We start from the raw sequence: 19972 nt of genomic DNA on the forward strand, positions 1-19972 counted from the left end.
TTCTCATTGTATTATTTGCTGTGCCTTTGCTAACCTCGTATTCTGTTCTGATCTGCCTTGTGTCACGTCTGGCGATCGCACCTCTCGCGATCGCGTTCCTACTTCTTATCTGCTGTTGTGTGTGCACTGTCGCGGGGTGGCGACTAGGTTGGCGCACACACATACAACCTGTCCCATTGCTCGTTCTCATTCGCAATCGCCTCTCTTGCAATTGCGTTCTGCGCTTCGTACAATTCCTGTCTGGCATTTGTGGAGGTACAGAGGATTGGTTCCTCTGCACTCCCCAGCGCCATCTGCTGACAGGAATTTCCCTCTACGGGTGCGTAGCACCTTTTGCTGGGTGCCTGCAATTATACGCTTGTGGAGGATTTCTGCCGTATCAGCGCACGCGTTGTGCGCTGATCACGGAGAAAGTTCCACAATCGTTACAGCTTGCCATGCCTGTCTGTCAGTTTTTGCTTCTTTTAATTCTTGCATGATTATATCTATGGTTTCATGAATTCAAATAATCTATCTTAGCCTTTGTTGCTCCCTTCTCTTAAAGTGGACCCAAATTAAAAATACAAGATTTCAGAAATAAAATCTATTTTCTAAATTATAATAATAAATAGCAGCCTTTTTTTGGTTGCATGATGACAAATATAAAATATTTTACATTTATTGTAGGAACCCCTCCCTTCCTTTTAAATTGCCGGACAAAATCCGGCAAACTGTGGTGTCCAGCAATGGAGGAATTGCTAATGGCTGCCACCTGTATAACCCTGGTTATTAAAAGAGAAGGGTGAAAAGCATGCACTGAAATGCTCATAGGTTTGAAGGAGTGTTTATTTATCTTTGTATGTGTCAGAGTGGTGCAACTAAATATTTTTAATTAAAAAAAAATGTTTGGTTTGGGTCCGCTTTAAGGTCTCCTCCAGTGAATCCTACTTTTCCATTATAAGACAACTAGCTACAGTATGATAGTATTTAAGTTGTAGTTTTACTATGAGTCCATTTAGTAAAGAATCTGGGCTTATTGAATTCCAACTGATTGTGTTGCCATGCAATTTTAGGGAATTCTCAATTTTTTTCAGCATCACAATTTAAAAGAATTTGCTTTTTCAAAGCACAGACATCCCTTATTTTTAAACATACAAAATAATATTCCCAAATTCACCTAGGATGAGCAATATAGAAGTTGATCAGGCTGAAATAATGAACTGAAGAACAGGGCGTAACTAGACTTAATAGGGCCCCTCTGCAAAAATGATGGCATGGGGCCGCCTTGGTCCCCAAACACCATGCGGATCACATGATCAGGAGTCGGAGAATGGCAGCATAGAGTGTTCTGCTGTGAAGCAGCCTCTGGAAGTAGGAAAAAAATTGTACATGCTCCTGCACACAGTTTTTTTGTGAGTGAACAGAGGTTTTTTTTCTAATTGGCTGCACTTGCGGTTGGGGAAAGGGAGGAGGAGAGGCCCCCAAAGCCTCTGGGCCTCCCTGCGAGGGAGGGGTGATTGCTGCAGAACATGCTGCAGAACATTGCCTACTATTGTACTTGGCAGGGGCGTTGCTAGGATCCTAGGAGATTCAGGGCACTTTTGGGCATGCCAGACGAAAAATGGGTGTGGCCATGCACTAAAATGTGAGTGTGGTCATGGGTGGAGCCAAATTTACATGAACTTAACAGTGGGCGGAGTAGGCCTACCCAAAAAATGTTGGAAGAAAAACATTTATACAAAAAAAAATGCAGTATATTACATAAATGGGTAGTGCCACTTAAACATAACTAGGCAGATTTACCTGGCTTCTGCGCTAGCTGGTCTGGCTTTCTGTTGGGCAGGCTGGCTTGCTGCCAGGTTGTTTGACGGTCCCCTCATAACATTTGCTGACCTTCTAGTGGACCCTCTCCCATGCTCCCACGGGACTCTCATTGAGGCACCACAACTCCCAGCATGCCCCAAGTAAGAACCATAGCTCCATGCATGCCCCCATAAAGGCACCACAGCACTCAGCATGGCACTACAGCACCCAGCATGCCCCATAGAGGCACCATAGCACTTACTATACCCCCCATTGCTGTGTGCAGTGGTTCCATGCTGGGTGTTATGGTGTCATGCTGGGTGCTATGGTGCCTCTATGGGGCACGCTGGGTTATGTAATGCCATGCTTGGTGCTATGCTGGATATTGTGTAGTACCATGCTGGGTGCCTCTGTGGAGCATACTGGGTAATGTGTGGCGCCATGCTGGGTGCCTCTACTCTGCCTGGAGGAATAGATCAGGCCAGGGCATGTGCCACTGATCTTTGAGGCTAGCAAAGCCCCTGGTACTTGGGCATGAATGTTATGTCACATAGAATCAGGTCGGACCATCATTCAAACATTCTTTCTTATTTATATGCTTTTATATGCTGTGGAGCATACTGGGTACTGTGTGGCGCCATGCTGGGTGCCTCTACTCTGCCTGGAGGAATAGATCAGGCCAGGGCATGTGCCACTGATCTTTGAGGCTAGCAAAGCCCCTGGTACTTGGGCATGAATGTTATGTCACATAGAATCAGGTCGGACCATCATTCAAACGTTCTTTCTTATTTATATGCTTTTAATATGATTTAAAGTATTCAGTTTTCATTTATTATTCAAAATTCTCTAAATTGAAATGGAAGTAGGGGTTAGTTTCTATTGCCTATACTATTCCAACCAACTAACTAGAAGTTGGCTAAAATGACGCAAGAAGATACACATTTTTCTGTTTTATTTCTGTGATAGACTATGCTGCACTATACCATCTATTTCCAACCTTGGTGGCTAGAAATGGTTTACATTAATATTTTAACATTGGCTGTTTCTATGCCTGGACCAGAAGTGACATTTCGACATGGAAGAATTAAGCACATAGACTCCAGGATCAATGAGGGAAAAAATATTGTTAAAAAAACAACAACAACAACGTAAGAAGCTTAAAGGCAAAATTGTGTGTGGATAGTAGCAGGGCCATATTTTAATGAGAAGCCACAGATGCCTAGACCTAGGGTGGTTGCTGAAAAGGTAAGTGGCTAGACAAGGATGAGAGGATGCTACATATGAATAGAAAGGCTGCAAATGGAAAAGGGATGCTGAAATGGGGAGTTGCACATGGAAAAGGGAGCTACTGCCCAAAGGAGCTGTACATAAAAAACAGGGGCTACTGTACACTGATGTTACATATGGAAGAGGAAGAAGTCTGTAGCACATGTAGGGGAGCTTCAAGAAAGTTGGCCTTCAGGTGGAAAAATTATAAATCTGGCCTTTAATGGTAGTTTGTGCCCTTTCTATGGAACACATCATTTATGCCCATTTCTAGATCCCAATTGGAGCAACTAGCTGTGTGAGTTTTGTCTCTTGATTTTACTTTTTTTTTTTTTTGTGTAATTGGAGTTTTAATAAATGTCACATTTCTGTGACAATTCTGTAGAGAAATAGCTGTCTAAGCTTACAAGAGTTCATTTAGTGTTGTAGATATTTCTAGAATTGTGATCTGACGAGTCAAAGTTTATACTGGGTTTGGTGGTTTGTGTGTGTCTGTTGAGTTTTGTGCCATCAAAGGAACACAGAGTCTGTAACAGTTGTGTGATGTGAGCAGGTTACTTTATAGTTGGCACACTTACTTGATTCTATAATTTGAATCCTCTGTTTTATATTTGCCAGTTCAACATCAACTTTTCCAGGAACATCTGAGGAAAAAAAAATACAGATTTTTTTTTTCATAACTTTGAAGCTATTATCATTGTGCAATTTGAAATATTAAAAAACATCTAGAGCACAGTAACAAATAACACGTATTACAAAAAGCATGCAATTAACACGATTAAAAGACCAGTATATATTTGGCATAATTTTACTACCTTTACCTTTAAGCAGTTTTGCCTTGGTTTCTGTTTTAGATGGTGCTTGCACATCTTTACCAATACCGCTTTTTTTTACTCCAATTTTTTTCATTCGCTCTGTATGAAAGCAAAGTAAAGAAGTATATCTTAGTAAATAATAGTAAATAATTAACTCACTGGAAAGAGAAATGGTATTACATTTTAATCTTAGAATAATCATAATTAGGACTTTTTGGTATTGACGGCTACAGTTCAAGACTAAGAGTGCCCATACAATACTCAACTTTCGGCATAAATATCTAACTGAATCGATCAAAATGATCAAATCTGGCAGAGATCGAATGCACATGGCCAATGTATGATCATTTTGATTAATTACTGGCTGAGTCCATCAAATGATTAATCCAGCAAGCTGAAAAAATGTTATTGAACAGGCTCCATTGGTAGTGCAGTGGTAATGGCTTTCGATTTCCCAATTATCAAAAGACGCTCCTCATCTCCTCCTGTGTCTTTTCTTTTTTTTTTTCTTTTTCTTTTTTATAGGCAACTCAAAAAGAGGGCGAACACAGAAGGAGGGGAGGAGTTGTGACATGTGAGCCTGCAATACTCACCACGGGCCTGGAGGAGGGGGGCACATTACATGTGGGGGCAGGGGGGGGAGCAGGTGGAGGCAGTGGCACTAGGATGATTTCCAATTGGTTTCATGCTGCAATGATCTATTGGAAATCTGTGTGCAGGGCGTGGGCAGGTAATATATCTCTCTTTGGTCCCCAAACACCATGCGGGTCCCGTGATCAGGAGCTGGTGAATGGCAGAATAGAGTGTTCTGTTGTGAAGCAGCATCTGAAAGTAGGACAAAAATTGCACATGCTCCTGCCTCTGGGCCTCCCTGCGATGGCAGGTGTCGCAGGGGTGATTGCTATGCCCATGCTGCAGAACATTGCCTACTATTGTACTTGGCAGGGGTGTTGCTAGGATCCTAGGAGTTTCAGGGCACTTTTGGGCACGCCAGACGAAAAATGGGTGTGACCATGCACTAAAATGTAAGTGTGGTCTTGGGTGGAGCCAAATTTACATGAACTTAACAGTGGGTGGAGTAGGCCTACCCAGCAAAATGTTGGAAGAACAACATTTATACAAAAAAAATGCAGTATATCACATAAACAGGTAGTGCCACTTACAAATAACTAGGCAGCGTTACCTGGCTTCTGTGCTGGCTAGTCTGGCTTTCTGTTGGGCAGGCTGGCTTGCTGCCAGATTGTTTGACAGTCCCTCCATAACATTTGCTGACCTTCTACCTCCCACGGGACTCCCATTGAGGCACCACAACTCCCAGCATGCCCCAAGGAAGAACCTTAGCTCCCTGCTATCTATCTATCATTTCTTCAAATAAACTACAGTTTGCATTTAGACATGAAGACAATAAACTGCAACAAACTTTCTAGAGGCAGCAATGTAAGTCTCACTGCTTGTGAACAGTAAAAGAAACAGTGCCTGGCCTCATAAGACAACCTTTATCATGCTTGATGACAGAGCAAGCTGTATAGAAACTAAAGGTGGCCATACACTTATAGATTTGCAGCAGATTCGACCATCAGACAGATTTCTGTCAGATATCTGACAGCAATCTATCTGATGTGTGCCACACACTAGGAACAGATTTCCAATAGATTTCAGAATGAAATCTATTGGCAATCTATTGAAAATCGATCTAAATGCATTATTGCACCAACTCTATGGGCCATTGATCTGCTGCCACCCTGTCAGAGAGATCAAATCGATCGAAATCGATTGAAATTGGCTGCAAATTAATCGATTTGCTGTTTTGAAAGAATCGATTTCTGATCAATCGATCGATCGATGGCTAAAATTGACCAGTGTATGGGCCCCTTAAGTGAAGCTAGGACCAGTACTTACTTTATTATTATTATCACTATTATTATTATTATTATTATTTAGTATCTATGTAGTGCTAACATCTTCTGCATTGCTTTACAGAGTATATAGTCTTGTCACTAACTATCCCTATGAGGGACTCACAATCTTATCCCTACCATGTCCATTGTAGTCTAGGGCCAATTTTGGGGAAAGCCAATGAACTATGCAGGGTTTTTTTGCGCCTCAGACATGCAAGTGAAAGTTTCTGTCTTGTTGGACGCTTGTCGGATTATATCTAACCCTCAATGATAAGGAATTAAAGCCACAAAACATTTTCCAGAAAGCAATAAGAGGGATAGATAAAAATGTTAATAGTCCATGTATATGAGTTCTGGGGCTCTTAACATACTGTCATTGAGCCAATAAAATATGAAATTGACTTTGTAAATGTTTAAATATAAAATAAAAATAGGAGGATAGACACAATTATTAATATCATCAATTTATTTTCACCTTGCGCTCACTTTAAGTATATTATTGAGAAGTAGTAGTTATATTTCTGTGACTGTGAGTGTGTTTAAATGTTTAAAATAGAACCAAACTCTGGCATAGTACACAATGAAAAGTCTTTATTCCACATATAGTTGCTAAAAAAAATCCACTGCTGTGTTTCTGTGTTCATTTTTCACAGGTCAAAGTGTCTAATTAGCTCTTATCAGCAATTGTGAGTAGACTGCAGGAACACCACAATAACTCACTTCATACAGTGAACACTATAAGGCTTAATCCCTTAACCTGAACTCAAAATGTCTTCACTGCTCTAAATCAGTGCTGCTCGTAATGGAAAAATCTACGCTTACGGATCATTACGCGTAATTTTACGCTATTACGCATTACGCAATTACGGTTACGGCGCAGGAAGTTATCTACGGTACATCACTGTAATTACGCGTAAACTTACGCAATTACGCGTAAGGATACCGTAATGTAGGTGCTTACACTACGATGTTACGCGTAGTGCCATAATACCCATTAATGCGTATTTTTTTACGCATGCGGACGATATGTACGCAATAGCCATCAATGTGACAGTTATTGCGTACATATTATTCGTATGCGTCAAAACGTACGCTTATACTGAAGGGCGGGAGAAGATACTATTGGTTGCTTAGGATGTTGACTGATTGGCTACTCTTAGAAAATGGGAGATTTTACGTAAGTAATTACGCGTAAAATTACGCGTAAGTGTTCGTAAAATTACGCATGCCTAGCAATTACGGTAGACAGTGTAAATACGATACCACTTACGGTCTTACGCGTAAATAATTACGCGTAAGACCGTAAGTTACGCGTAACGCTTACGCGTAAATTTACATTGAATTACGATGCGTAATTACGCTCATGCGTAATTTCGGCCCAGCACTGCTCTAAATGATACGCAACAGCATAATATCCTTTAAACAACAAACTTTTTTTTGTTACAGCTGATACAAATCCTAAAATAAATCTGCACTGTTTCTACTGATTCATGGAAGCAGACATATTGTTAACATCTTGTGCTTTTAAATGAGCTTATCTGCCATCTCTGCTATGGCAGTCATGTGACACAGGGGAGAGCTCAAATTACAACTTGTGATTAGACACAAGTGAGAGGGAATTAAACAGGTTAAACTCTTTAAATACGTACAGGGTGCATTTTTCTATGTTTTCCTTCTGTCCTGTGCAAGAGTTTAGGTCCATTGTAAGTGCTCCCTGCAAAGTGATGCCAAGTTCTAAACGTTTTCTTTAGGCTTTCCATAAATTATTAAGAAAAACAAAAGTTTTCTTTCTTAAAACAGAAAGAATTTGCAATAATTCAGGTTGGAGTGAGCTTGAGATGTCTCCCAGTGCATCACTGCTGAATATATGCAAATTAACCATTGTTACCCTTAAAAGCTAAACACAGGTGTGTCTGTACCTCATAAATTATTAGAAATACATTTATTTTTTTTGTCGATAGATGTTATAATAAGGCTTATTTCTAGTGTATATATATTTTAGGTTTTAAATAGTATAAAAAGACAGCATAGTCTCACTGGGGCTTTTACTGCTGTCTGCGTTCCCATGATGTAGCTTTTTCCTCATTTCCTGTCCCCTTGGACCTTTGTGTACCTCAATAGCTTTAAAGTGAATTCTAAAGATCTGAGGGATAGCAATAAAACTTGGCTTATAACTTTTTCCCACTCTACATTAAAAATGTTATTTGCTCTAAATACTAAAAGTTGTTTGACCCAGCACTCTAATTAGAGACCAGCGTGCTATAGCTGATTAGAACTTGTTGCTCGTCAAGTTCAAAAATAGCAAAAAAAAAAGTATCAGCAGCACCGCTAAAGTGAAAAAGATAGCTCTTTTATTTGTGCAATAAAATCACATAACAAAAATAGAGCTGAAGGCAACTACAGCCCGGTTTTTCGAAGCGACATGCTTCTTCTTCAAGTTGCAAGCTCATAATGATAAACAGTTCTCACATACCTCCTTTTATATGGCTACACATTCAAATGTTAACCAATGCACAAATAGGACTTGAGAAGTGACCAATCAGAGCAGATCAAAAAGCAGAGGACCTGATGGGGAACTTCAGTACACAGGAAGTACATCCCACAAGTGACATCACTGTCAAGCAACACTCCAACAGAAAAAAACGGCTGCTAAACCACACCCAGTAGGAAAAAACGGACCTGATGGGGAACTGCCGTGTACGCGTAAAAAGTCACGTGACGCGTAAAAATGTACGCATAAATTGTATTCAGACGCGTAACCATATGCATGACATGTCATGCATATGGTTTTCTGCGTTACTTTCATATTTTTTTTTACTGGGTGTGGTTTAGCAGCCGTTTTTTCTGTGTGGGTGTTGCTTGACAGTTATGTCACTTGTGGAATGTACTTCCTGTGTACTGAAGTTCCCTATCAGGTCCTCTGCTTTTTGATCTGCTCTGATTGGTCACTTCTCAAGTCCTATTTGTGGATTGGTTAACATTTGAATGTGTAGCCATATAAAAGGAGGTATGTTTATTTATTTATTTATTTGTTGTATTTATAAAGCGCCAACATATTACGCAGCGCTGGACAATAAATAGGGATACATACAATATTTAGGGGTGACATACAGCAAAATGACAATACCTGAATACAAGAAAGATCAGATCATGCAGCACAGTATGAGTACAAGGTAATGCTTAGTCAGTCACTGGATGGAGCATGGAGATTAGGCAAGTTAGGTTCACTCAGATGCCTAGCATGGGTTCACAGTAATGGAGGTGCATGATTAGGTTGGACACAAAAGGAGGAGGACCCTGCCCAAAGGCTTACAATCTAAAGGGAGAGGTAGGGACACGAGAGGTAGGAGACCAGAGTTCAGCTGTGGGTTTAGAGCACTTGTGAGGGGTAGTAAGCCACAGTGAAAAGGTGAGTTTTGAGGGCTTTCTTGAAGATGTTGAAGGAGGGGGCTGCCCTAATGGGTGGAGGTAGGGAGTTCCATAGTGTTGGAGCAGCTCTTGAGAAGTCCTGGAGGCGTGCATGGGACTGGGTGATGCGGGGGGCGGTTAGGCGAAGTTCATTGGAAGAGCGGAGTGAGCGGCTAGGTGTGTACCTCTGAGTAAGATCGGAAATGTAGGTTGGACAGGTTTTGTGGACAGATTTGTAGGTCAGACACAGTATCTTGAATCTGATTCTGGACTGGATAGGAAGCCAGTGGAGGGATTCAAGGAGGGGGTCCGCCATGGTGGAGCGATGGGAGCAGTGGATAATTCTGGCTGCTGCATTCATGATGGACTGCAGTGGGGCTGTTCGGGTCATAGGGAGACCAGACAGCAGGGCATTGCAGTAGTCAAGGCGGGAAATTATGAGGGCATGGATGAGGAGTTTGGTGGTGGCAGAGGTCAGGAAAGGGCGAATCTTACAGATGTTACGAAGGTGGAAGTTGCAGGACTTTGTGAGGTTTTGGATGTGGGGAGTGAAGGAGAGTGCGGAGTCCAGGGTGACACCCAGACAGCGGGCTTGAGAGGTAGGGTGAATGGTAGTGTGGTTAACAGTGACATGCACATCTGGGAGGTTTATGGATGTCCGGGGTGGGAAGATCATAAATTCCGTTTTGTCTAGGTTTAGTTTCAGGAACCTAGCGGACATCCAGGAGGAGATGGCTGATAGACAGGAGGAGACCTTGTCCATGGTAGTGGTGGATATGTCAGGGGTGTGGAGGTATATCTGGGTGTCATCTGCATACAGATGATAGTTAAAACCCATGGAGGAGATAACCTTGCCAATGGAGGATGTGTATAGGGTGAACAGTAGGGGGCCAAGGACCGAACCTTGGGGGACTCCCACCGAGAGGTGGTTGGGGGTGGATGAGGACTCATTGAAGGTGGTCGTGAAGGAGCGGTTGGAGAGGTAGGATGAAAGCCAGGACAGGGCAAGATCGTGAATGCCCATGGACTGGAGGGACTGGAGGAGTAGGGGATGATCTACTGTGTCAAAAGCTGCTGAAAGGTCAAGAAGGAGGAGAATGGAGTATTTACCTTCAGCTTTAGCTAAGGCAAGGTCATTGACCACTTTGGTGAGAGCAGTTTTGGTTGAGTGGGCAGGCCGAAATCCAGATTGCAGTGGGTCTAGCAGTGAGATGGCATTGAGGAACTGGGTCAGGCGTTTGTCAACCAGATGCTCAAGGAGTTTTGAGGCAAAGGGGAGGAGGGAGATAGGACGGTAGTTGTAGGGTAGCGAGGGGTCGAGGGAGGGTTTCTTGAGCAGGGGTAGTACAGTGGCCTGCTTGAAGTCTGAGGGGAAGGTGCCTGTGGATAGGGAGAGGTTGAACAGGGTAGTGAGGACTGGGGCCAATTCCGTGAAGTGAGGCTGGAGTAAATCAGAAGGGATGGGGTCAAGGGGGGAAGAAGTGGTATGGGAAGTCTGCAGTAGGTGGATGACTTCCTCGGTGGTAGTAGGAGTGAAGGATGTGAGGGGAGGATAGGGTGGAGGAGGAGCTGGTTGGGAGGGGGTGGGAGGTGAAGATTTGAGATTGGATATTTCCTGGCGGATAGAGACAATTTTGTTGGTGAAGTGGGTGGCTAAATCTGTGGCAGAGAGGGAGGAAACGGAGGGTGGGGGGGTGGGTTTAAGCAGGGAGTTGAAAGTGGCAAAGAGACACCAGGGGTTGGAAGCTTGTGCTCCGATGAGCTTGGTAAAGTATTCCTGCTTTGCATGAGCAAGGGCAGTGTGGAACTGCAGCAGGTTGGTCTTGTACTGTAGGAAATCCTGGTTAAGTCTAGATTTCCTCCATTTCCGTTCAGTGGCGCGTGTTTCCCTCTGGAGGTTGCGAGTATGGGTAGTGCGCCAGGGCTGGGGGTTAGGGGGTCGGTTGCGGCAAAATATTGGTGGAGCAGCTTTCTCTAGGGCTGATGAGAGAGTTTGGCGATACTGAGCTGCAACAAGATTAGGACAGGTTAGGGTGGGGAGAGTGGAGGAGAGGGCATGGAGGGGGTCAGCAAGGATGCTAGGGTTGAGCTTGCGTAGGTCTCGCTGCCATCGACCAGGTGTGTGGGCGGGTAGTTTGGAGGTGCCTTCCGTGAGGAGGTTGAAGGTGAGAAGGTGATGGTCTGAGGGTGGAAAGCACTGTTTATCATTTTGAGCTTGCAACTTGAAGAAGAAGCATGTTGCTTCGAAACAGCGGGCTGTAGTTGCCTTCAGCTCTATTTTTGTTATGTGATATTATTGCACAAATAAAAGAGCTATCTTTTTCACTTTAGCGGTGCTGCTGATACTTCTTTTTTGCTCTAAATACTGTACTTAAAGGAATACTATCGATTAAAACGACTTTTTTTTTAATACTCTATATTAGTGTACACATTACCACTAGTGCCAGGGGCACTTTATTTATTCACCCAGGTCTCTCTCCCTCTATTTCTGCTTAAAAATTCATTTCTCACAACGCTCACAAATATATTTCACTGTGTCACTCACACCATGCAGGAGACATGAGGAGAAATAGGCTGATCTGAGGTGGTAACAGGTAACTAAATGAGCTGTAATATTGCTGGAATATAACTAGCTATAAAGCCTCATCTACACGCGTAGATGAGGCGGCGATGTGGCTTATCAATCGAGCCGCTAATGCGGCTTGATTTATAAGATCCGACAGGACGGATCTCCCCACCGCCGATTCCCTGCTCGTTCCCTGCGAGGGGACAATGGCAGGGAATCGAGCAGAAGATAAGCGGCGCCGGCGGGGACGAGCGGGGAATCGAATCCGGTGCACGCGCGGCGAGCGGGGACGCGGCGGGCACGCGTGGGGACGCGGAAGAGGCGATCCGGCGGCTAATCGAGCCGCCGGATCGGAGCCTCATCTACCCGTGTAGATGAGGCTTAACACTAGTCTGTGTTTACACTCAGACTGGTTGCCTGGCTGCCTGCTTGTGGTGATTCACTCCAGGCTGCATCCACTTTACAAGCTGCTGAGAGGGGCAAACCACTGTTTACAATTAGCATTATTAGTATCTTTATCAGTCAAGAGAAGCAAAGATAATAAACACACATTGCTAGAATCTTTAACCCCTTACCATATCAACAAAATTCTTTCAGCAAGGCGATAATGCTACTAATATAATAAATGGGAAAGTTCGGATGTTTGGATGTTTGGATGTTTGTTACTTGATCACGCAAAAATAGCTGAACGGATTTTAATGAAATTTGGCACACACATAGTACATTAGCTGGAATAAAGTATAGAATACTTTTTATTCCCATAACCAAAAAGAGACAAATACAAATTTCACTGGAAAATGTAAACTGCAGCCATTCTTACACTGTTACACTGGAGGTGTGTTTAGCTTCTAAAGGCTCATACACACATCAGACCATAGTCTTTTGAAAATGAAGGATCACAGACCAATTTTACCCCCTTCCATGTAGTATGAGAGCCATACCTACACAGTCTATTCTATGGAGCTGAACTCCCCAACCTGAATTATCGCAAATTCTTTCTGTTTTAAGAAAGCAAACTTTTGTTTTTCTTAACATCTTAGTAAGGGGGCTTTTAGGACCATTGTAGTCCCTTACACACTCCAATGAGTTCTGGGTCACCATGAGCTCGCTGATTAGTCTGTACCTCTCGGTGTTACAAGCCCTACTGCATAGAGCCAAATTAATCTATGCCATGCACTGATGAGGATCAAACAATCCAAAACAGTCTGTGGCTTCTAGGACTTTTGGCAAAGATTAGGTGGAGTTACTTTACTTGGCCTTGCACGGAAGGTATTCTGAGGGTCCTCCTTGTGGGGGCCCTCGATAAACGAGGAGAGGATGGCGGCTGCATCAAGTGGAGGAGGTATGCCAAAGCTGCGTAATTCAATACGCTTCATCGTGAAGGCGGAATGGAGGAGTAAGAGACCGAAGGCGTTTATTGACAAGGTACTGGTGGAGGGGTTGAAGATGACAAAGAATAATTTGTTTGCGATTCAGGATTTTCCTGCACAAAGAGCATATGATGTCACAATGTATAGTGAGGAAGAGGCTTTAAGGGTTCTGGCAGACTATAGAGAGAGCAGAGAGGATTTTGTTAAGTGGCTGGAGTCAGTTACACCGCTGTTTAATGAAAAAGCAAGACAAGTGTACGTTCACATGTATAACCCGTTTGTGGAGCCTGATGTTGTGAGATTGTTTCTGCAGAGATACTTCAGAGATGTGAGTTGGGCAGAGAAGATCTATAATCACATCGGTGTTTATAGGAGCAAGATGAGATTTAATGTGGAGTTCAAGAAGCAGGAAGGGAGCTGGCATGATGTGGTTCACCCACCCCCTGTCTTTTCCATTGCCGGTGAGAGAGGCTATATCACTTACACTGGGCAGCCGCTCTACTGCCGGAAGTGTTATAGTTTTGGGCACGGTGCTGGCAGCTGCAACTCTGAGGAGAGGTGCAGGCACTGTAAGGAGTCGGTTCACCCAGGCTCCAAGTGTAAAAAAGGTGAAGGTGTGTGACTTGTGTGGTCTAGCGGGCCACGCATACACAACATGGAGATGAGCTTGGATCTCACGATCCAGACACTGGATGGAATCGGTGAAGATGAGGTGGGTGGAGTAAAGTCGGAGCAAGAAGCAGAGGTAGCCACTAGTTGGGTCACAGTTAGGGGTAGGGGAAAAAGTGGCAGGGAGGCTAGTCCCGAGTTGTCCCTCACTAATAAGTATGCTTGTTTGCGTAATATTGGGGAGGATGATTCAGGAGTAGCAATGCTGCAGCAGGATGTGCTCCTTAGCAACCAAGGGGCAGACTGCTGTAACAAGAAAGGGAATAGGAGTGCAGCTAAGGCTAGACAGGTACTGGTGGTAGGGGATTCAATTATTAGGCGCACAGATAGGGTAATCTGTCGAAGAAACCGTGAATGCCGTACAGTCTGTTGCCTCCCGGGTGCTCGGGTTCGGCATGTAGTGGAAAAGAATTGACAGATTATTGGGTGGAGCTGGGGAAGACCCAGCTGTCATGGTACACATTGGCACCAATGACAAAGTTAGTGGGAGATGGAAGGTCCTCAAAAATGATTTTCAGGTACTTGGAGATAAACTTAAAGCAAGGACCTCCAAGGTGGTGTTCTCTGAAATACTGCCAGTGCCACGCGCTACATCTGAGAGACAGAGGGAGCTTAGGGAGTTAAATAAGTGGCTGAGAAATTGGTGTAGGAAGGAAGGGTTTGGGTTCCTGGAGAACTGGGCAGACTTTGCAGTCGGCTACAGGTTCTACAGCAGGGACGGGCTGCACCTTAATGGGGAGGGTGCAGCTGCATTGGGGGAGAAGATGGCTAAACGGTTGGAGGAGATTTTAAACTAGGATCTGGGGGGAGGCGGGAGGATAACGTCTCAATATGTAGTCAAGATAAGGTAAAAAGACAGTGGGAGCCTAACATTATGGGGGGGTGGAGAGGGGGGTGGGGACAGTGTAAAGATTAAGGAGGTTGGTAAAACTTCAAGTAGCCCATTTCGTGTAAACAAAATTGGTAAATGTGTTGGTAAAAATATAAAGTGCATGGTAACCAATGCTCGGAGCCTTGCAAATAAAATAGACAAACTAGAGTTCATTCTGAATGACAAAGGCTATGACATTGTGGGAATAACCGAGACATGGATGGATGAAAGCCATGACTGGATAGCTAATTTAAAAGGATACAATGTGTTTAGGAGGGATAGAACAGGGAAAAAAGGTGGTGGGGTTTGTCTCTTTGTTAAGAATTCTTTTACAGCTGTCCTCAGCGATGAGATGGAAGAAGATTGCGAAGATGAGGAGTCCGTTTGGGTAAATATTCATGGTGGAAATAAAAGTTGTCAATTGCTTATTGGGGTATGCTACAGACCACCTCTTATTAATGAAGCTGCAGAACTGCGATTACTACAGCAGATTGAAAAAGCTGCAAGTAAAAATGAGGTCATAATTATGGGCGACTTCAACTTTCCAGACATTGACTGGGGTATTGAGGCTACCCATTCTGGTAAAAGCAGCAGATTTCTGGCAGCACTACAGGACAGTTACTTGACTCAAATGGTAACGGAACCAACTAGGGGGAATGCGTTACTGGATCTGATCATTTCTAATAGACCAGATAATGTATCAGATGTGCAGGTTCAAGAACATTTGGGAAATAGTGATCACAACATGATAACGTTTGATCTGGTGACTGATAGGCCACGGGGCAGCGGGACCACTAAAACTATGAATTTTAGAAAAGCAAAGTTCAATCAAATTAGGCAGGCACTAAGTTTGGTGAACTGGGATAATGTACTACAAGGGAAGGACACTGAAGGGAAATGGCAAGCTTTTAAACGTATTCTCAATCAATATTGTAGTATGTATATCCCATATGGAAATAAAATGTCTAGGAATAAAAAAAAGGCCTCTATGGATGAATAGAAAGGTTAGGGATAAAATGAAGAGGAAAAAGAATGCCTATAAGGTCCTAAAACAGGAGGGGACTGAGGCTGCACTAAGCAATTATAAGGAGTGCAATAAAAATTGTAAAAAAGAAATTAGGCTGGCAAAGATCGAAGCTGAAAATCAAATCGCTAGGGATATCAAATCTAACCCAAAAAAGTTTTACAAGTACATCAACTCTAAAAAAAGAAAGGTTGACTGTATAGGAATCCTAAAGGATGAGGGTGGGAACTCAATGGTGGATGACCAAGGTAAGGCAGAGTTATTAAATGCTTTCTTTGCTTCTGTCTTCACAAAGGAAACAGCACTGTTGCAAATTACAGAGGCAGAAGAGTCTCAATCTTCTAACTGTAATATTAAATACTTAACGCAGGAAGAAGTAAAGGCAAGACTAAATAAATTAAAAATAGACAAGGCACCTGGCCCGGATGGCATGCATCCTCGGGTCCTAAGAGAATTAAGTTCAGTTATAGCTAAGCCCCTTTATCTTATCTTTTGTGACTCTCTTGCAACTAGCAGAGTCCCAGTGGATTGGCGTACAGCCCACGTTTTCCCATTATTTAAGAAGGGCAAAAAATCTGATCCAGGAAATTATAGACCTGTAAGCTTAACATCAGTTGTATGCAAACTATTTGAGGGGTTACTAAGAGATACTATATGACTTCATAGTAGAAAATAATCTTATTTCTCAGCATCAACATGGGTTTACTAAAGACAGGTCCTGTTTGACTAACATGCTCAGCTTTTATGAGGTAGTGAATGCTAATATGGATATTGGGAATGCTGTAGATGTAATATACTTGGACTTTGCAAAGGCCTTCGACACTGTTCCCCACAGAAGTCTGGTGCAAAAGTTGAGGATGCAAGGACTGGGGAAGAGTTTGTGTGCATGGATAGGGAACTGGCTAATGGACAGAAAACAAAGAGTTGTGGTCAATGGACTCAAAATGGGAGACTGTTAGCAGTGGGGTCCCACAGGGGTCTGTACTGGGACCAGTGCTCTTCAATTTATTTATTAATGACCTAGTAGATGCAGTAGTGAGCAATGTTGCTATTTTTGCAGATGATACAAAATTGTGCAGAATCATCAACTCTCAGGAAGATAGTGTCATATTGCAACAGGATCTGGATAGGATGGCTATATGGGCACATACATGGCAGATGAAATTTAATATTGACAAATGTAAAGTCATGCATTTTGGTTGTACCAATGGTCTAGCACCATACAAAATAAATGGGATACAGTTGGGAACATCAAACTTGGAGAAGGACTTAGGAGTACTCATCGACAACAAGTTAAATAATCGTACTCAATGCCAAGCCGCTGCAGCTAAAGCTAACAACATTTTGGGATGCATTAAAAGGGAAATAAAAACTCGAGATGCTAGCATAATATTGCCCCTGTTTAACTCTCTAGTAAGGCCACATCTGGAATATGGAATTCAGTTCTGGGCACCACATTACAAAAAAGATATTGCAGTTTTAGAGCAGGTGCAGAGACGAGCTACAAAATTGATACGTTGAATGGAAGGTCTCGCTTACCAAGAAAGGCTAGATAAACTGGGTTTATTTAGTCTAGAGAAAAGACGCCTTAGAGGAGATCTAATTAACATGTATAAATACATCAGAGGGCAATATAATAGCTTGGCGGATGAGCTTTTTGTCCCTAGGCCTTCTCAAAGAACTAGAGGACATGATCTGCGCATGGAGGAAAAACGTTTTAGCCATTTATTTAGGAAAGGGTTCTTTACAGTAAGAGTGATTAAGATGTGGAATGCATTGCCACAGGAAGTCGTTATGGCAAACTCTATACCTGCATTTAAAGGGGGCTTAGATGCTTTCCTTGAGTTGAAAGACATCCATGGCTACAATTACTAGGTAATGCCTAATGATGTTGATCCGGGGATTTTATCTGATTGCCATCTGGAGTCAGGAAGGAATTTTTCCCTTTTGGGGCTAATTGGACCATGCCTTGTGGGGGTTTTTTCGCCTTCCTCTGGATCAACAGGGGTATGTGGGGGACGGGCTGGAGTTGTACTTTGTACTGGTTGAACTCGATGGACGTATGGCTTTTTTCAACCAAAATAACTATGTAACTATGTAACTTGGCCAAAGAATGTGAAAAGCGGGGGAACACCCGCATATATACCTATGCTGCTGCTGCTAGCTCCTATGGCAGGGGCAGGAGGTGGTCACTGGCTACCCGTGTGGAGCCCCGGGATGCTGAGGCTGATGCCGAAGCTCCCCTTTCTGAGGTAGCTGGAGAGGGCACTGGTACTGCTCAAACGGGTCCAACCGCTACTGTGAACCCCCTGTCCCCTCTGCTGAAGAGGTCACTGACTCCCAGATGCTGCAGGCTGAGCAGGCTGAGATGCCAAAGCTGCAGCATGTCAAGAAAAGGAAACTTGCTGAGCATGTGGATGAGGATGATGATGATGAAGCTGTGGGGAGTGGGGGTGAAGAGGATGCTGTGCCTCCTTCTGCAGTGTGTCCCCCCGCTGAGCAGAACGCTGGTGCTCCTGCCTGTAAGAAGGCTGCTGCTGACGTGGCAGGGAGCAAGGCTGGAGAGGCTGATGTATGTGTACCTGGTGTTGTCCCGTGTCCCCCCGCTGTGGTGAGAGAGGCTGGGGCTGAAGGAAGTGATATTGTGGCTGAAACCCCCCCCCCCCAGAGAGGCTCCCCGAAGCAGTGCAAAGCTCTCCAGCTGATCGGGATTCCCCTGACGCCGGTGACGTCACTTGCTCAGTTTCTGCTGAGCGGGGCCCGCAGCGCGACAGTGGAGAGCGTTCTGAGGCTTCCCTGACCCCTGCCACCAGTACAGAAGCCGCCCCCTTGGTCCCAGAAAGCCAGGCAGATGTGCCTGAACCCTGCAGAGACTCCCAGTGGCCCGCCATGGAGGCTAGTAGCCGCAGGTCCGCTGGGAGCAGTAGTGCCACAGCTGCTGATCCTGGCTCAGTCAGCGAGAATAACAGGAATGCAGGCGGGGAAACAGCTGTGCAGTCAGCTGAACCGCCAGAGATTCCTAAGCCCGCCCCTTCTTCTGCTCTCTCACAGAAGAAACTTAAAAGTTTGTCAGTAAACCCCAGCCCTGCATCCAGTAAAAGCCCAAAAGCTGACAATGCGGTGAGGAGATCCCAGCAAGGGACTGCCTCATCTCCCTCCAAAAATAACGACTCCCCAAGTTCAAAAAAAGGAGGGAAATCAGCCAGCATGTCAGTCATGATCTCAGAGGAGGGAGGTGGAGTTAATGCAAATGAGGAGGAGGAGTTTGAAATGGACCTGACAGACCCTGGGAAGGTGGACGGTGAAAAAGAGGTGGAGATAGAGGAGAATGATAGTGATTATCTACCACCTTATCAAGAGAGGAAAGAAGCTGTGACTGAGTCTGAAAGTGATGACACCCGTGTAACAAAAATGAGGATCATCAGTAACACTTCTGAGGGTGAATTAAAGGTGGATGTGACCCAGTCTCCTGTGCCTACTAGCTGGAAAAACACTAGGCCAGCTAGGAGAGTTAACCCGGAGGCACCGGGACCGAGTACTGCTGGGGATTCTGGTCCGGAGGACTGCAACACAGCAGAATCAAAAAAACAAAGAAAGAAGAGGAATAGAAAGACAAAGCAGGAGCCCACCACTGTGGGTGTACGGAAGAGTCCCAGAGCACCTAAGAAATGAAGATGGCTGAGTGTAGGTTGCTTTTCACGTGGTGTCTTTTGGTGATGGTGCTGTCCCTGCTGTCTGTAAATGTGAGGGGGATCGGCTCCTCATACCGCCGGGCTGCAGTCCTGCAGGACCTCGCAAATTTTAGGGCGGATATTTTTTCTCTGCAGGAGTGTATATTGAAGACGGTACCTGGCTCTGGGGAATGGGCAGGGGGCAATGCCATCTGGTCCCCTGCCTGCCAGAGTAGGAATGAGGGCATTGGCGTGCTGTTTAATAATCCTAGCATTAAGGTTTTGTCACATGCTGTCATCATTCCTGGGAGATTGATGGTTGTGAATTTTGATTTTTGTGGCTCCCAGTACCGTCTTTTTAACTGTTACGCTCCTGCAGACAAAAAAGAGAGGGCGGAGTTCTTGGAAGTGCTTAAGTTCAATCTGCCAGGCCGCATTAAGACCATTGTGGCCGGCGATCTGAACTGTATAAGATCGGTTGGGGATCGAGTGGGGTCAGGAGAGACCAAGCTGGACTCCACTAGTAGGATCCTCAACCAGATTGTGACAGATTTTGGACTGCAGAATGCAGCTTTGGCGGCAGGCAGTAGGGACAAGGAATATACTTACTTTTCGGATTCGGGCACGGTTAA

At 44.2% G+C, this 19972-nt stretch overlaps 1 protein-coding gene across 1 annotated transcript in view; it reads right to left on the reverse strand.

Moving 5' to 3' along the window:
- The window catches only part of LOC137535975 (pulmonary surfactant-associated protein A-like), a 213906-nt gene that overhangs the window by 185414 nt on the left and 8520 nt on the right, over positions 1 to 19972 (reverse strand). Inside the window, exons 2-3 of the mRNA XM_068257878.1 lie at positions 3870 to 3962; positions 3627 to 3692 (exon numbers count right to left, since the gene is read on the reverse strand). Of these exons, the coding sequence (XP_068113979.1) occupies positions 3627 to 3692; positions 3870 to 3962 (159 nt within the window). The remainder of the gene's footprint in view (positions 1 to 3626; positions 3693 to 3869; positions 3963 to 19972) is intronic.

This window comes from Hyperolius riggenbachi, chromosome 10, assembly GCF_040937935.1.
Source record: "Hyperolius riggenbachi isolate aHypRig1 chromosome 10, aHypRig1.pri, whole genome shotgun sequence".
Lineage (NCBI taxonomy): Eukaryota > Metazoa > Chordata > Amphibia > Anura > Hyperoliidae > Hyperolius > Hyperolius riggenbachi.